At 39.2% G+C, this 17,424-nt stretch overlaps 2 protein-coding genes across 4 annotated transcripts in view; both read left to right on the plus strand.

Moving 5' to 3' along the window:
* Positions 1-9,374, plus strand: part of LOC106964848 (uncharacterized) — a 45,866-nt gene extending 36,492 nt beyond the window's left edge. For all 3 annotated transcript variants that reach the window (XM_015060592.1, XM_015060591.1, XM_015060593.1), the window contains 10 exons: positions 526-699; positions 782-1,062; positions 1,186-1,334; positions 1,659-1,737; positions 2,015-2,129; positions 4,237-4,368; positions 4,460-4,690; positions 5,412-5,559; positions 6,167-6,332; positions 6,908-9,374. In XM_015060592.1, the coding sequence (XP_014916078.1) occupies positions 526-699; positions 782-1,062; positions 1,186-1,334; positions 1,659-1,737; positions 2,015-2,129; positions 4,237-4,368; positions 4,460-4,690; positions 5,412-5,559; positions 6,167-6,332; positions 6,908-7,312 (1,880 nt within the window). In that variant the 3' untranslated portion in view covers positions 7,313-9,374. The remainder of the gene's footprint in view (positions 1-525; positions 700-781; positions 1,063-1,185; positions 1,335-1,658; positions 1,738-2,014; positions 2,130-4,236; positions 4,369-4,459; positions 4,691-5,411; positions 5,560-6,166; positions 6,333-6,907) is intronic.
* A 1,137-nt stretch (positions 9,375-10,511) lies between these two features.
* LOC106964846 (serine/threonine-protein kinase SBK1-like) overlaps positions 10,512-17,424 on the plus strand; it is a 19,007-nt gene continuing 12,094 nt past the window's right edge. The window contains exon 1 of the mRNA XM_015060590.1: positions 10,512-10,794. The gene's annotated coding sequence lies outside the window, so the exon portion shown is untranslated. The remainder of the gene's footprint in view (positions 10,795-17,424) is intronic.

Here is a 17,424-nt window from a genome sequence, read left to right on the forward strand (position 1 = left end):
CTGTTAATTACTTTTGTACAAAGTTGAAACTGATATAATTTTTTTTTTTGACAAATTGCTATTTGTAATTTCTGGTTAAGATTTTCTTTCTTGTGTTTTTGTCTTTTCTTGCTTGTTTTTTTTCCTTCTTTTGTTCTTTCTTTTCATGTTTTCCTTTATTTTCTTTCTTTTGTTGCTTTATTTTCTTTATTTCTTTGTCTTTCTCTCTTTTCCCTGCTTTCATCCTCCATCCGTCTATCATTTTTGGGGTCATTGTTGCACAGTGCACCAGTTGTTCTACACCAACATCATCATCTTCGTCGTTGCGTCTGCATGTTCTCTCTGTGTGGAGGTTTAGCTCAAATGATCATTAAAATATTCAAGAATGTTAATCAGGTGATTTCCTGATATCTGGCACCAATTCCACTGAAACGTGTGTTTTAGTCATTAGAGGCTGAGAAACACAGAAAAAGCTTCCTATGTCTCTCTAGTGTTTGTCTATGTGGGACTGAGTGACTCATTGTGTGTTTTTTCTCTGTGTACCAGTCATGGTCTCCGACAAGAAGGTCTTCCCCACTAAGGACAGCTGGGTGAGTCTGAGTCGTCAGCCGATGATCGGAGACGACAAAGAGCTGGAGAAGATCTTCAAACCTCACAAGGAGGTGTGTCTGCTCCACCTGCCGCCACCAGAGAAGAAGACTGTTCCCAGGAGTAAAACCGGTACGCCGCCGCCAAAATGTTGTCAACTTTTCTATCGCTAAAGAGTATCTGAATGTTTCCTACTTCCTGTGTGGTCCGGCAGGTCAACCGGTCACAGGAGATTGGGCTACTAAACCAGCCTTTAACGAGAAGGACAGACGCTCATTCCTGGAGATCTGTGGTATCCGTCATCTTTCCCAGTGTGTCAAATGGGAGGCGCAGACTGAGAGCTGGAGGCCCTGTGCCTCCATGCAGTCTCTGGTGCGCTCTGTCGTCCCCTACATCCAGAGGTTCCTCTACCACCATGAAGAGCTGGCCGACGTCTACGTGGCCCTGACTGAGGGAAACATAGCAGAGAAACTCAAGCGCATCTCCTTTGGACAGGTGGGCAAAGGAAAGAAACCAGAACTGAATTGTTGCACAATTTTGACCGTGAACTTTGAAGTCTCTCGGTTCAGGTTTCCACCTCCTAAACAGACGTTGTTTTCTGTGGCCATCTGTTTCCAGGTGGGGAAGCTGTACATCCGCTACCAGCTGGACGTCGCCGGCAACGAGAACGCAGTGATAGAGCTGCAGGATGAGATCTGCCTGCTGAAGGACGAGAAGAACCTCTACATCCAGAAGGACCACGTCCACGAGAAGCTGGAGATCCTGAGGTTTGTCGGCTCACTGCCTGAACGTAGAAAGTTCTGGAGACGAGAGCAGACTGAATGAAGCCTAGAGAAATACTGGAAAATATTATTTACTGAATTTATTTCATAGTGAATTTATATCTGCTGTTCAATCATCATCTAATCATCCATTTTATCATTCATCCATCCGTTTGTCTGTCCATCTGAACTGAAAATTTGTGGTTAAATCTTTAAAGCTCTTTCGATTAAAAACTGTAGGAATCCTCATGTAGCTCATTTTAAAGTGAACTGTCTGAGACGAGCTTTCCTCTGTGTGTGTGTGTGCGTGTGTGTGTGTGTGTATCACAGTGAGCTGGTGAAGCTGTTCTGCACAGACAACAGCCACAGAAAGGAGCTGAAGCAGTTCCTGACCCTCCTGGTAAACAGTGTAAGTGCCATACGATCACTGATCCGCTTGGAGTTTCATTGGATTTATTAGCAAAAGCTGAATATTTCTCTGTGATTAAGTGATTTAATAAAAGGTTCCATCCAGGAACCAGATTTTCACACAACAGGCATCATTAGCTGGCAGCACAAATTACAAACAACATCAAATAATGAAAATAATTTATTAATATTACTGGTGGGAAAATGTGCTTTCCTAAATAAAAGCCTACAGTAGATATTGAGTCTGCATTAGGTAACTGTCATACAACCTGATGCAGGATCAAAGGGGTCTGGAGAGACTGATGAAAAAAGAGAACATCAGAGAGCTGCCTAGCGGCGAGGAGCAGTGGGAGGTCCCAGAGCCCCTCAGACCAGAGACGGACAATGACAGAGGTACACAACACACACACACAGACACAGGGATGGACGGAGTGTTTGCTGAAGCACAATGAGCAGAATAGCGTTAACATCTCCATCAGCTGTTCGCTATACGCTGGTGAACTGATGAAAGTGGGCTGGCATCAGTTTGTTGCACGTTATCCTATCACTTGTTGATTTGTTATCCCCCACCCTTCTCAAAATTGAAATACTTATATTTAATAGTTTATCTGTACAAACCGCTGACACCAGCATTCAATGACCTGATTATCTAAACGGATTAATAAAACTGAGTTGTTGCAGCTCATTTTTATTGTTTTAAGTCTCAAAACTGTTTATTGAGTTTATTAACTCAATAAGTAACTTTTAGTAAATACTGTTCAGCCTGTGGGATTCTCAAAAGGAGAAAAAGAGCAAATGATTCAGTGGGGTGTGTATTTTGAGCCATAAAGGTAAAATTTAAAACTGTAATCATTGGTTGTTCACAGTTTATTCTTTTTCAAAAGGTACGTAGCTTTTTTAATCATTTTTGTACAACAATATTGTTCATATTTCAGCTTGTCAGAAGAGATGAGAAGCGCATAATATTTTAGCAAATGGGGCTCTGTCTATTTCCTGGCACTTTTCTGCGAGTACTATGAGAATTACCAGTAGATAAGAATTTTATTTATACAAATTATTTTTTGTAAAAGAATAAATTTGTCTGTTCTTGCAGAGTGAGTACAGGTTCAATCTTTTAAACACAATATTAAATGCTTTAGATTAAGCTAATTATTGAGCTTCATGCTACCCGACTCTCACTTTGCCCTGCTGGGTGTGATCCCAGTATAAAATTTACATTTCTTTGTGTTTTCTAAGAACAACATTCTCCAGTAAAGAGGCAAGAAATGAACTCCTTTGTAATAAAGGTGGAAACGAATCACTGAATTGCTTTTTGTTACCATTTAGAAAGCTGTGTAGGGTTTTATAGTTCAGTCTGAACCACAGTCTTGCTCTTCTCCCCTAGAGGATACCTGGTGTGTGTGCGCATGTTTTTTTTTTGTTTGCTCACTTTATGTGAGGCAACATAAAAGCGCAGCTGTTGCCAAGGCTCAAAGAGCGAAAGGAGCAGATCTCCCTCTCTGCATCAAAACACACACACACACACACAAGTATTGTTGTGATTAAAGATGTTTTCACCGCTAAATCTTTTTCATGACCTACAACGCCAGGCAGAAGTTTCCACACTCAACAGGGCGAGTTTTTGAAATATTATGTAGTTTTAATGTTTCATTTGAGCCATACTAAAACATGCAGGATGCCGGCCCTGGAGGACCAACTTTGGACACCCCTGATATAGCACTTTATCTTAGCTACCATTAAATACCATGTTGATGTAGCTCTTTAGCACTAGCTTTCATTAAAAAACATATTTGTATGGCATTTAGCATCAGCTTCTGTTAAACACCAAGCTTCTGATAAGTACCATGTTGACATAGCACATTAGCATTAGCTTCTGCTAAATACAATGTTGATTTAGTGCTTTAGCATTAGCTTCTGCTTAATACCATGTTAATTTAGCACTTTAGCATTAGCTTCTGCTTAATACCATGTTAATTTAGCACTTTAGCATTAGCTTCTGCTTAATACCATGTTAATTTAGCACTTCAGCATTAGCTTCTGCTTAATGCCATGTTAATTTCGCACTTTAGCGTTAGCTTCTGCTCAATACCATGCTGATATAGCTATTTAGTATTCATGGAACTAGTGTTTATAATTAGTTCTTCAAGGTCGGGGGAGCTAAATATTTTGCTAGCGGTGCCCACCACTGACTTTTAAAATTAGTCCAGTTGGTTAACATTAGGCTTCAGGATTTGCCTCAAATTCTAAACACATTGGTGTATAATATAAACATGACCAATATAACTTCCTGACAGGAAATGAGTCAATCTAAAATAGTTGTAGTTGTTTGTCAGTGAATACCCCAAAATTTTTTTGACTTTCATTCGTGGCAATGGAATCAGTCTTGTTAAAGGTACGATGTCTTACCAAGATATCGTTCCTGTCTTGTTAAGATTTGATTATAGACATTTAATGTTTTTTTCCTTTCTGACTCTATGAAATGTTGTTTTGTTTTTCACAGTGTTTTCCAGAAGCCTCTCTTCCATCAGCTCCCCAGAGGAGACCATTTCTCCCCCTCAACCAGACGGAGAACAAACGCTGGCCTGCTGGCCTCCTCGAGCGCCCATGTCGAACACGGGCAGCAGCCGTTCAGGTCGCTCAGATGCTTCTTCTACACATGAATAACACATTTAATCTTGTGTTTCAATCAATTCAAGGATTTTTTTTCTTCCTCTCTCCTCCAGGTCAGCCTAAAAGTGACGTGGTAGATGCTGTCTTAAAGATGTGGCCTCCTCCTGCCGCTCCTAAAGACCGAGACCCAGAGAAGGAAGCGGGACCTGGCAAAAGAAGTGGCGAGGCAGACCAGGCCCCCAGGAGCAGCAGGCCTGCAGACCCTCAGGGCCCTCAGAGAGTCCCGAGCCATCCAGGGGAGCCTCGCGCCGACGCGGCGACCACCAGTGCTCCAAAACCTCCAGGTGTGAACGACGGCACCTTGTAAAAATATTCACGCACCTCAAATACTTTCACATTTCATCCCCTCGCTCCCACAGTGTGTTTGTAAGTAGTGAGTAATTGAAATTAACAGAAAGAAAAAAAGAGAAACGGCTTAGTAAAATCTTAAAAGTGTGGCGTGCCTTTAGAGTTGTACTTTGTCAGATTTAATAGAAAATGTCTGTGAACTGTAATTTTCAAGTCTTGCCACCAATTCTCCAATAGGTTTAGGTCTGGACTTTGACTAGGCCCTTTTAGTATGATTATCCCCCCGTATACTGCCATCACAAATTCCACTTAATTCAGCCAAAGTGGTGTATTGATGTCAGCTGTGCTAGTTGATGCATGTTCTACACATACTGAAAGCATTTTACAGCCAATTTCACTAATTTGTTGAAGAAAATCATCTCCTCCCTGATAATACTGCCACTGCCGTGTTTAATAGTGAAGATGCAGTGTTAGCTTTTCACCACACAGCCAGAAAGTTATCTCAACAGATAGAAAACGCTTGGAAATAGTTTTCCTTGCTCTCGTTCTTGAGTCTTAAAGTGACACTGATTACTAGCTTAGAAGAACTCTGAAGCTGTGAGAGTCTTAAAAAAGACAAAAAAGGAAAACTGTCTCTGCAACATTCACAGATTGTGTGTGTTCAGCACGTTGTGTTAAAGCTTCCTGTTCCATTTGGTGTCGTCTGTCACCCGCCAGAGCGCAGCCAGCAGTCTGAGACCGCCGAGTCCCATAAAGCCGAGGGTGGAGAGGAGAGGCTGGCTCCCGCCGGCCCCGCGGCGACGCCAAGTCCTCCATCTGAGCCGCCCGCAGAACCTTCCAGCAACCAGCCTCCTCCAAACAGCCTGTAGGTTGTCTCCTGTTTGTCTAACGTCTGAATTATGCACGTATAAAACTAACGTTGGGATTCACCGCTACCAGGGCTCCAGCTAACGATTATTTTAGTAATCCATCCATTATTCTGACGATCAATTTATTATTCTGATGATCAGATAAAAATATGCACATTCTACAGATATTTCATTTAACCACTGAAGCCTTTTTGTTCCAATATTAGAAATACATTAATAAATAATTAAATTAATATTTTAAATAACGTAAACAGCATATTGCCTAAAATGCAATACCGTAGCAGTCCGTTAGTAAATCTGAATTGGGTGATGATAAAACTATTCAACTTGTGGATTTTTGACTAAAAAGTATTTGTAGACAATAAATACTTTTTATACACCTTAAGTATAAAAAGTATACATATTTTGTACAGTTTTGGCTTAATTACTGCTCCGAATATGTTGGGTTTTTTTACCAAACGGCCTCTTATTTGAGTCTTTGTACTCCAGTTAACAATTAATCAATTACTAAATTAGTTGACAATTATTTCAATAGTTGACTGAAATCCGATTAATCGTTTGAGCCCTAACTATTACCCTTCCTTTACCTGTTTTCCCCATCAGGGTGGGGCCTCAGGCAGTGGTTCCCTGTGGTACATTCCAGGGGACGGCAGCAGTTGGGGAGATGCAGCGTCCTCTCCTGAACATGGACTTCCCCCAGTGGGACAAAGACCACTCTCTCCGGACCACACTGGAGGACATGGAGCTCCCCTGCCAGAGACCCGACACCGTCAGTACTACCTCTCTCTCTCTCTCTGCAAGGCTTTGATGCTCTGGTTGCGGTTTGGTTTTCATAACTGGCGATGTACCGATCCGATATCAATATCTGTATTGGTCCCAATATTGAAAAAAATGTAGATCTCACATAAGTGCGGATCTATTCAGGCTTATTCTATGCTTTGTGCTATACGCATCGTCTTTGTTTAGTTTACATTTTATTTAGAATTCCTAATTTGTTGTAGTTTATTTTTTACATGTTCGACCAACATAGTCAACTTAATTTTTCTGTCAGTTTCAGTTTCTTTATTTATTTTACATTGGCTGTTCTACTCCTAATTGTGTTTTTACACGTTTCACCAAGCTTGTGAAGCTATTGGTGTATTTTAGTGTGCTGTACTGGTGCAGCGTTATCAAATACATTTGTAATTCAGTACATTTATGTCTGTGCTTTAAAAAAATATTTTTTTTAGTCAATTCAGCTGTTTTTCTGCATTGGATCAGTATCGGCTGATACTAACCCCCAGATATCGGTATCGGAATTGGAAAAAGTGGATCCCTATTGATGACGGCTCCATCCTTTTCCAGGTGGTGTTTTTGGACGAGCAGATGGACCTGGCAGCAGTGGGCGAGTGGGGGGAGCAGCTGGTCAACTCCTTCCTGTGCCACTGGAGAGACAGCAGCGACCCCACGCGGCCCACCCACGTCCTGTGGTGCAATCAGAGTGGCGAGAGCGGCCAGCCCTACGACTTCAAGCTGGCCTTTGGAGAGGCGGAGGCCATATTCGTGGAGGTCAAGTCAACAGTGAAGAGAGAAAAATCCTTCATCCACATGTCGGCCAACGAGCTGGACTTCGCGCTGAAAGAGAAGGAGCGCTACCACATCTACAGAGTGTACAACGCCGGGGACGCTCAGAACGTCCGCCTGTGTCGCATTCAGAACCTGGCGCAGCATCTCCACACCAAGGATCTGGCTCTGTTTCTCTTTGTGTAGTTTATTTTTAAATCTGTACAAGTATTTGCACTGTATCATTTGCACTCTATCTATCATAATATCAGGTGTTTCATATAATTCACTTTTAAACCTTTGTCTATTGTATATCAGGTATATTAATCCCGGTGTGTGTCGTCACACTCTTTACTCTAGTTCCTTTTTTTAAATTCAATAAGTGCTTTTAAATAAATAATTTTTGTGTGTTTTATGTACTTGAGTAACTTGGTTCTTAAGTTGAAGTAATTGAGGCAGACTAACACAAAGAATAACTTGGTTGGAAAGTGGAAAGAGGATTACTTATGTTACAAATAAAATATTAACGAAAGGCTGACTTTTGATGACATATCTAACATTTTTAGACAACCAAAGTTTTCACAGTACAGACACTAACAGCATAAACAAAAATTGGGAAAGCAACACACACTTAATCTCGGGGCTTAAATTTTGTGGAGGCAGGACTGTTTAATCTTATGCAGTTTATTTTTACTGCTGGACTTTTTTGTCAGATTTTCATTCCATTCTGTGACTTCAAGAAGTTGAAGCTACCGCTAACTAGTTGCTAATATGGCCTTTATTAACTAGCTTTTTTGCGTCCATCATTGGTAAGTCTTTGCCACGCGCTCATTCATTCTGTACTAAAAACCTTGACATTACTATTTAAAAAAGGCAATTTTCTTTTGTGCATATGTCATATACAAGTCTTACATTTTCTTCTAATAGGACCATTTAATCTGACTTTTCTGTCAAACGTTTGAGTCGCCTTTGCTAACATCTTCAATTCGTGACTGGAGGCGGTGGAGGCTACCGCTAACTAGCTGCTAACGTACCTTTGCTAACTGGCTAACTGCGTCTATCATAGGTAAATGCTGACGTTCGTCTTTGCCACTGGTTCATTGTTGTTGCCCACCCTTACGGAGTTACGTGTAAAAAGCTAGGCACTACAATATGCAGTTTTATTTTGAACATTTCTGCCGTGATACAGGTCTTAAATTTAATTCATAAGGGTCTTAAAAGACTTAAAATTTGACTTAGTTAAAGTTGTAAAACTGTTTCATGCTTTAAACAAATTACATAGTCTTTAAATGGAAAGATAGGGGCACAACTGCAAACCTACCAAAGCATTGCCTTCCATCTGACTGCCACTTTTCAAACGGAGAAATGCAAGAAGAAAAAAGATAACATCTGCTATGGTGAAACAAGGTGGTGGTAGCACTATATGATGTGGGGATGTTTGTATAAAATATTGAAAATCACGTTTTCCTATAACAGACGTAGAGATTTGTGAACATGAAGTTCTGTGAATCCCTTCTGTTTATCCACCTGTCTAACTGCTGTAGGTGATTTTTGTTTTGTTTTTTTAACACCATGGAGTAGCTACTGCTGTAATACAGGACAGATCGTAGAAAACATCCTATGGGGAGAGACAAGTTTCCACTAATAATCACCTCGCCATGATTTATGGAGCTGTTTCCTCCGATGGATCGGCCGCTGGAGCCTGTTCTAATTGAATCAATGGGAGGACATTTTGCATCACTGCACGTCTGGACCTGCAGGAGCAGATCCTAACAGTCCAGGACAGTATCTCACATTCACTCAGCGCCACTGGATCACTAAAAAACGACTACTGCATTGTTTTCATTAAGGCTACATTTAGATTAGAAGTGCACTGCACAGCTGCCCTTTTGTTCTGGACCAGTGCTGCGTTTAAGTGGGGCTTGTACATTTGCCTTTCTGGTAGAACTAGGTTCCTAATCTCAAGCTTTTGGTCATTTTTGATCTTCTGTATTCGTAAGCAGCATCACTTTCAGTATGAATCTTTTGACTTGTGAGGACATCTCGGACCTTGAAATATTCCGTTCTTTTACGTGGTTATCAGAAAACTTATATGAACCATTATGAATAATTATCTTATTATGTGAACATTGTTTAATAGTCATTCCCCCCCCTTCTATCTCATTTTGTCCCTTCCAATGTTTATCCTTTACACATGTACTTAACGGCTAAATGCCAACTTAGTTTTTTTTTTAGATAGCGAGTTTTGATATATTTTTGATTAGAAAATACTCAAACGCCACCAAAAATTTACAAATTACAAACAGTTTTCTGCTGACACTGAATGGAAGCCAGACTCACTGTACACTTTACAGGACAGGATGCAAACAGTTAAATCTCATGTTCAATTAAACTGACCTGTCTAGAGTGTTGTATGCTGTTTGCTCAATGACTGCTGCTGGTAGGTACCAATGTCTCCTGAGCCCCAATAAATTGATTCTGATGCTTTACGCTGAATCTTGAAATTCTGCTGCAATCAATGTCTTGTGTCTTTCTTCAAATTCTGCAGTTATTCCTATTGTTTGTACAGTTGTTTCTTCCACTCAACTTTCCATTAATATTTTCAGATACAGCTTCTTTAGACATTTCTTATTTAGTTTATCTTCGTTGAAGAGGATGTTTATAACATAACATTTATCTTCTAAAGTACAGTTTTAGTGGTTTTGTGCAATATATTTATTCTACAAGATAAAATTTAGGGTTTCAATTAGCTTTTGGTCATAATTAATAATAGTGAAACTTTTGCATTGGCTTATATTATTAGTAATTAATTCATTGTTTTTTGTGTAAGTTTTGTTTGTTTTTGTTTGTTTGTTTGTTTGTTTGTTTGTCAAAAGTGATTTATTTATTTTATTTTTATTATTTTGTTTTTCAAGAATCTCCACCTCTTTTTTGCCAAAAAAAATATTTAGGTAAAAAAAAAACAAGCAAACAAAATCGTTTTTGGCCAAAAAAAATAAATAAAAAAATACTTAGGCCATTATTTTAAGACAATATCTTGATACTCCTGTCACCTGCATTTTCCCACTGTGGGACAACAAAGACTATTTATATTCTATTCTAACTCAGCTGGAACAAATCTATAAAATATATACAAATTTACGTAAATGAATTTTTTTTATTAATATTTTTAATTTACTAGGACGCACCTGTAAATATACTTCTACTATTAATTTAGCTGTTCGTTTATTTTTACTTTATTTTATTCTATTTTGTTGTATTTATCGCATTTGCGTGTACTGTTGATATTTCCGATTACCCACGAAGGCAGCATAGTCTGTACGGAGACAGCGTTCAGCGGCGGCTCCCAGCGGAGCAGCGCTGTGATTGGCCGGAGCCTCGAGGAGGGGGAGGGCTTTCCCTCTCCCCATCCCTTCCTCGCGCCGTCTTCATCTCGTCTCCTCTCCTCCCAACCTGGAGATCAGAGCGATGCGGAGACAATAGGACGCAGAGCCGCAGGGAGGGAGCCGGATGCTCGGATCCACATCCAGCAGCGACACACTGCTCTGCGGAGGCTTCTGGCTGGACGCGTCGGTCAGGGTTCACCTACCTGTAGTATGCGCTCTCATCGACCTGCCTGTTTTTTTATTATTATGAGTCTGCGTGGACAGAGTGGACACTACAGCCTCCAAATGGGAACCCACTGAAGGGTGAGTATTGGGAGAAATCTCCAGCGTCTCCTCACCTGCACCCCGACCTCCACAGTGCAGACAGCGGCATCATGTCCTACTGTGCTTTAACTCACCCATCACCTCTGAGCACACCAGCACTGATTCACGTTATAAACAAAGCGCTCCCCGCTCCTGCATGCTGATTAATGTGAGTCTTTAATATTTTGAATGTTTTTATTGATCACAGCGCTGCTTTCCACTCTTGTGATCTGTTCTGTCATTTTGGATAACGCATAGAGGGGGTTGGGGGGGTTGTCGTGTGTCTGCAGCGTCTTTCTGCATGTGCGTTTCTTTCCTATTCTTTCAAGCGCTGTAAAGTGCTTGTGATTTTCCTCTAACTCTGAGCAGACTAAGATGCAACACAACACTGGCTCCCAGAATACTGATGATGGCTGTGAAACGCCACCTGAACACAGTGTTTACATCTTGTGTGGCTGCAGCACAGCACTCTGCTTCTAAGAGAGGATGCAGATTTTAGTCCATTTTGTAACAGAAAGAAAATAAAATACCGATTTTAGTTTGTCTTTGGAGACTGAGCTTCTGCATGTTTGAATACTGGCAGATTAAATTTTTTTCACTAAAGGATGAGGAGTGGAGTGGTAAACCTAGATCTGATATTGGGTACAGGAGAACAACAGTGGAGATTTTAGCAGCATTTTTTGGAAAACTAAGATTTAAGAATCAGTAGTCAGGGGTAAAATAAAATCCTTTAGTTTTGACTAGTCGCTCTATTGTGTGGGTTTTATGCTTTCACATTAATGTAAAAAAAAAAGAGATTCGAAATACTATTTCTTGTGTTTTAATGAAGGCATAAAGGTTTATAAATCTAAAACTTTGTTTTTTAAAAAAATCTCTTGTCAGTGTAGAATAATTCATGTCTGAGCAGTGTTTTAGATTTTAAACCAGATGCTGGCCTTTAGTGCCAGGGAGTCGATCTCAATTATGGTGAATTATTCCAATATTTTCTCTTTTGTAGCCAAAATTCTGAAGTGAGAAACAATTTAAGAGTGATGTGGCATTTTTCGTGTTTTTGTAACCCAGTGTGCCTTTACATGTCCTTATTACCCGACTGTGTTGAGACACCAAAGCAAACAGAGGAACTACTTTTTATCTTGCTTCAAAACAAGAGCTTCAAACGCAGTTTCAGGATGAAAGCACTCGCCTCTTTTTTCACCAGACAAGTGACTCGTTGACAGTAATTCTTAACAGCTGTGTTTTTATAAATACAATAAATATTTTATAAATTTTTAACTATCTATAAATCTCTTTTCATTGTAGGCTTATTGAGTTTAGTGATTTGAGTTTTAGAATTTTAGTGAACGGTGAAAATATCCAGTCGAAAAAAAAAAGAAAGATATAACTCCTGTACAAAGCACTTCGTGGTTAACTTACTGTTTGGTAGTTCAAGTATTAAAAAAGTAAAATTCAATTAATTTTGACCAGAAGTTTGGCTATTTTGGATCTTTTCATGATTATTTAGTAAATCTGCTAAAATGATTTTTTTTTTTTTTAAATAAAAATCTAGGTAAATATCCTGCTGCAAACCAATTGGAGGAGGGTGCCTGGTTGTTTTGCGTGTGTCTGCTGGTCAGAGAAGACCTTGTCCTTTATTTCACACTGAAGTCGACTCGCTGCACATCTACAAACACTCCAGCACGATGAGTCATAGCTTCCAATGTGGGTTACATGAACAGTCTGGGGCTAAACAACAGTGAGAGTCCAGTTGTGGTGGTAGCTTTGCCTGTCATTTGTCCTCATCGGACTGATAACGTGGTAAATGTCTTCACAACCAGCTGAAGAATCAGAACATGTCACAATCCAGGATTTAGTAGGAACACTATTTAACCTTTCGGGGCTTACTCAACACTATGACTCAGGTATTTATTTGAAAAATGTGTGTGTATGTGTGTTTGCCTTTATGTAACCGTGGGGTCTGAAACCCTAATGAAGCACCAACTTTTGAGGACTGCCTATATCTAAAAGATTAGATTTTGTTTTTGAGTTGAAGTAGAATTACATTGTTGCGTGGTTTACGGTTAGGCATCCATTGATTAAGACTTGTGGTGAGAGCAATGCATTAGTGCAAGGACTCTGGGGAATTCAATTGCTAATTTAATTCAGGTCCAATGGGTCGATAAATAGGCTCACTGAGAAGAGAGAAAAGTGGGTCTTCATGAGATGCACAATGTTTGCTCATTATGACTGTCACTGTCCAATCTCAAGTAGCACATTGTGGTTCTGATCAAGAAATTATCAAAATGATTGAAGACCTTCGCCAGGGTTCAATACAAAGGTGGCGAAATATCAGAAAAACATTGTTCTGACAAAGGTGATCATGTTAAACCCTCCATTTACCCAATTTTTTTGTTTATGACAGTGTTCCATGACACTTTATTAACTTTAGTATCTCAGCTGCTAAAAATATATATCAAGGGTTTGCAATGAGTTAAGTAAAAGTTTTATCCAACAGGCCAAAATATTATTAAAATGCAAATGTGAAATTTCACACTTTGATATTGCAATGATTACTGCAATTTGACATATGGTACATTTAAAATTCAACTTCTGATACTTATTTTTACAACACTGTCTAATATGATAAAGTCTGGAATATACCTTTACAAACAGCACTTTTAGAAAAGCAAATTTGTAAACTCCATACATTTAGAGTTAAATGTCGATATGTCCACAAGATGTAAAACCAAAGTAAAATTCCTTGCTTGTGTGCTTAAACTTGGCCAACAAAACTGAATTTACTATGTGTAGAATTACTACACAGTGACACCTAGTGACACAAACAGTAATTTACAATCAACTTAGTCATGCGGCTGAGCTGAGGTGCAGAAGTTATGTTTCCTTTCAAAAACACTTTTTAAAAATCCATATTGCATCATTCCTTCTTCCTCTTTGTAGTAAACACTGGACAACCTATTGTTATATGAAATGCACTCTATTTCTTCGTTATTATTTTTGGCCACTTTTGAATTCCATAGTCTTCTATGACTAATGACTGGAATTTCTGGTATTATGATATATTGTTGTGTGGAAAGTGACCCATCATTTGAAGGGGACTTTAGGCCTTGAAGAATTCCTAAATGTCCCCTCAACCCCCAACCAGTTGAGGCAGATGGCCTCTCATGCTGAGTCTGCTTCTGCTATTGGTCTCTTTCTGGTGAAAGGGATTTCTCATCTCTACTGTGGCACACTGCAATGTTCACTGGATTTAAAATACATATATATTTTCACGTAGGTATGGCTTGTAATCTGCCTGGATTTGGTGATATATATCTGTAAATAAGATTCAGTTGAATTTATTTTTACTCTTTATTTGTCAGTGAAAGACCCCAGCAGCTGCAATCCAATAACTTGTGATGGTTACGCACACTCACACACACACACGCACACACACGTACACACACGCACACACACACACACACACACACACACACACAAATAACTCTTATTTCAATTAATAAAGGTTTCACAAATGACTTTAATTTCACATAAAAAGATGTATCCGAGCCCAGATTTATTTTCCATGTGTCACATTTTTATGCTTCTCTAACTTTAAGGATGCAGCACCTGCAACTGCATTTTTAATATGACCGCTGTGAGCAGGCACAACTGGGTCATTTAACTTGATTTGTGAGCTCTGGCAGATTTGGGTGTTCTTTGCAGAAGACGTTATTGCAGCTTTTTTTAATGCAAAAACCAACTGAAGCATAAAACAGGTAAAAATATACAATAATATTAATAATATGGACTTGATAAATGTCTTTATTGCCAACATTTTTTTCAGTATAAAGGTGCAGAGCAAAATCTAAGTGGCTCTTCCTTCAAAACTGAGGAGGTAGTTGGTCCAGTTGCACCACCAATTAGTTGTTTGTTCTGAGTAAATGAATGAATTGTCATATTGTCTGCCATGCATACGATTTTCTGTGTAGAGAAAATGTTTTGGTCTTATCTGACCAGAGAATCATCTTCCACTTATGGGTTTACGGGGATGGCTTGTTTTTGCTAGTTTTGATGGATTGAATGGAGCACTGACATGTTAAAAGCTTGAGATATCACTTTATAGGCTAACCCTGGATATACCCTCTCCATAACTTCATCCCTGAGCCATTTGTTGTGTCCCCTGAGCTTTATTGGTACTGTTTGTTCACATATATTTCCTAAGAAATTTGAATGTGCTGAATACAAATTGCACACCACACTTAATCAGATTTTTAATTGTAGGCTTACAAGAACCAAACTGAAACTTGACACTCTTAGCTTTGAATGTTGCTACAAATCCCCTACATCTGCTATTGTATACGCAGGTATTGCTGGCTGAAGGTATTCTCGTTATCTCCTCTTTGCTGCTCAGTGGTCCTTGTCATAACGTCCCGCAGTCCCTGCCTCTCCTTTCTCATTATTTTTCCCTCATACTGTCTGGTGCCTGTCAGTGCCGAATTTCTTAGTCTTACACCAAAAAAATGAGTTTGATTCTGTGTGTATGTGTGGTCAACAACTTCTTCTGACCATGCCAGCATTTTCTTTCGGATGACAAATGACTAAATCTCTGTCACTGTATAGGGAAATGATGTGGACTTATGCTCCACATGCATAAAAGAGGATGAAGATGGCATTGCTGTAATTGTTGGAGGACAGTGCGGCTGCATGAGCGGAGGCGGACGTGGCGGCAATCATCGCCTTGGCCAGCAGAATATGCTTGGCCAGTCAGCAATGCCCGCTGGTTGCATAAGCAGTCTGGGATTTAGTCAGCTGTGGCCTGTAGTTGCTGCACTGTTTTCACACAGCCTTAAACCTGGTGGCACAGAGTGTCAGTGTGGAGCTCAGAGGACAGAGGAGGAGGAGGGAGGCAGGGAGGATTTGTGATTAGCTGAAAGGAACATGATGTATTTTGTTTCTGTTTCCAGGACATTGAATTTTGAGCCTTATGGGAGTAAACAATTCTGATGGTTTTAAAGTCACAAGTAAATATTTATTACAACCAGAGTTTGGAAAAAACATGATTAATCTTTTTGGCTTCTGTCAACAGTCGTCCTCCCTTTAGTTCTGTTTTCATTCAATGGCCCTGGATGGATTTGGTACATTAAATCTCAGATGGATGATATTATGAGACTGGTAGTGTTGCACACTTAAATTATTTATTTCAGTAAAAACTAAGCCACAATCTTTGTAAAAGGCAAAAGAGTCCAAAAGAATGATAAATTGCATGTACTCCCAAACACAGTTTCAGTTTCATTCCTAAAGATTCTTATTTTTCACATCATACATCAACAGAGAGGATTGAGACTCAAAATAAGATTTCATTAGCATCAGTGATGAATTCAGTGACTAAGTCAGAGTGAGAACAGAGATATATCAATGTAAGCATATTTTCTGCACTATGTCAACACATGAATGAGGTTTATTTAGGTTATGGAAGGCTGAACAGATTACACTGGAGTTCCTCTGACTTCCTTTCGAGCATTCAGCTTCTATGTATTATTGAATATGCTGGATCTTGAAATATTTTTAGACTTTTTGTAATTTTACAGTTACCTGTAGGGCCAAGATTCCTTAGAGAATTGCAACAAAAACTGTTTTTTCAGTAAACCTTGTTAGCATATACAAACATGATACTGAACAAAGTGGATTGAAACTGCTTCTGTTCCTAACATAAATAATCAGTGACCACTCACAGGCAGACGCCTAAAAATCATTTTAAATGTTGTCCTTGTATCTAATTATATTGTAGATATTCTAAAAGAGAAATTATTATTGGCTAAAATAAGTATTGATGGGTCAAAACCCAAGTTGGTCTCAAAATTCTGCTCAGAGCATTTTTGCTTACAACGCAAGTGGTTATGCATTTAAGATAAATAAAGGACTGAGTAGGAGTAGGAAAACATGGTTAGACATAAGCAAACATAATTAACCATTTTTATTAAAAAGAATGGTCAACAATGGGGCTATTATAGGCATTGTCCATTTTACTAGTATGGGTTCAATCAACGTTGTCATGAAAGAATGCTTTGGTTATACCCAGTTTGCTGAATATCAGTGCAGCTTGCTCCTTAACAGTTAGTTCAGTCTTATTATAAAAGTAATTAAAAGAATTAAGTAACATCTGATAAACTGTTGAGCTTGTTAAGAGAAGATGGATTATCTTTTACTCGCTATATCCTCTCATATTCCTGGATTTAAAAAAATGCTGTGAGCAAAGAACTGAGATCTCACAGAGGTATCAGCGTCACAATAATCAGCATTTATTCAAGACAGATGCATACTATCACCAGAAAAGCACATCACATAACATCAGAAACCTCAGAGCACAAACAACACATGAATTTACCTGAGAGAGGGAAAAGGACAAAAGATGGAAACGACAAACATAAAGCAAAGACGTCTTTGGAGAATTGCAACGGCAAATCTAGTTTGTTCCTCACGTGCACAAATTTTTATAGTAAAGGCGTATTCTTCTCTTTAATTTATTCAAATAAGGCGTATCTTTGCTCATCCAACCAGGAGCTGTCTTGGACCCTCTTAAAAGTTAGAAACTCCCTACAATTTGTTTTCAAGATCAAACATCTTGAAAACATCTAAGCAAAGTAGAAGCAGAGC

Source organism: Poecilia latipinna, unplaced genomic scaffold, assembly GCF_001443285.1.
Source record: "Poecilia latipinna isolate Pla-1442-1.1 unplaced genomic scaffold, P_latipinna-1.0 Scaffold1727, whole genome shotgun sequence".
In the NCBI taxonomy this organism is placed as follows: Eukaryota; Metazoa; Chordata; class Actinopteri; order Cyprinodontiformes; family Poeciliidae; genus Poecilia; species Poecilia latipinna.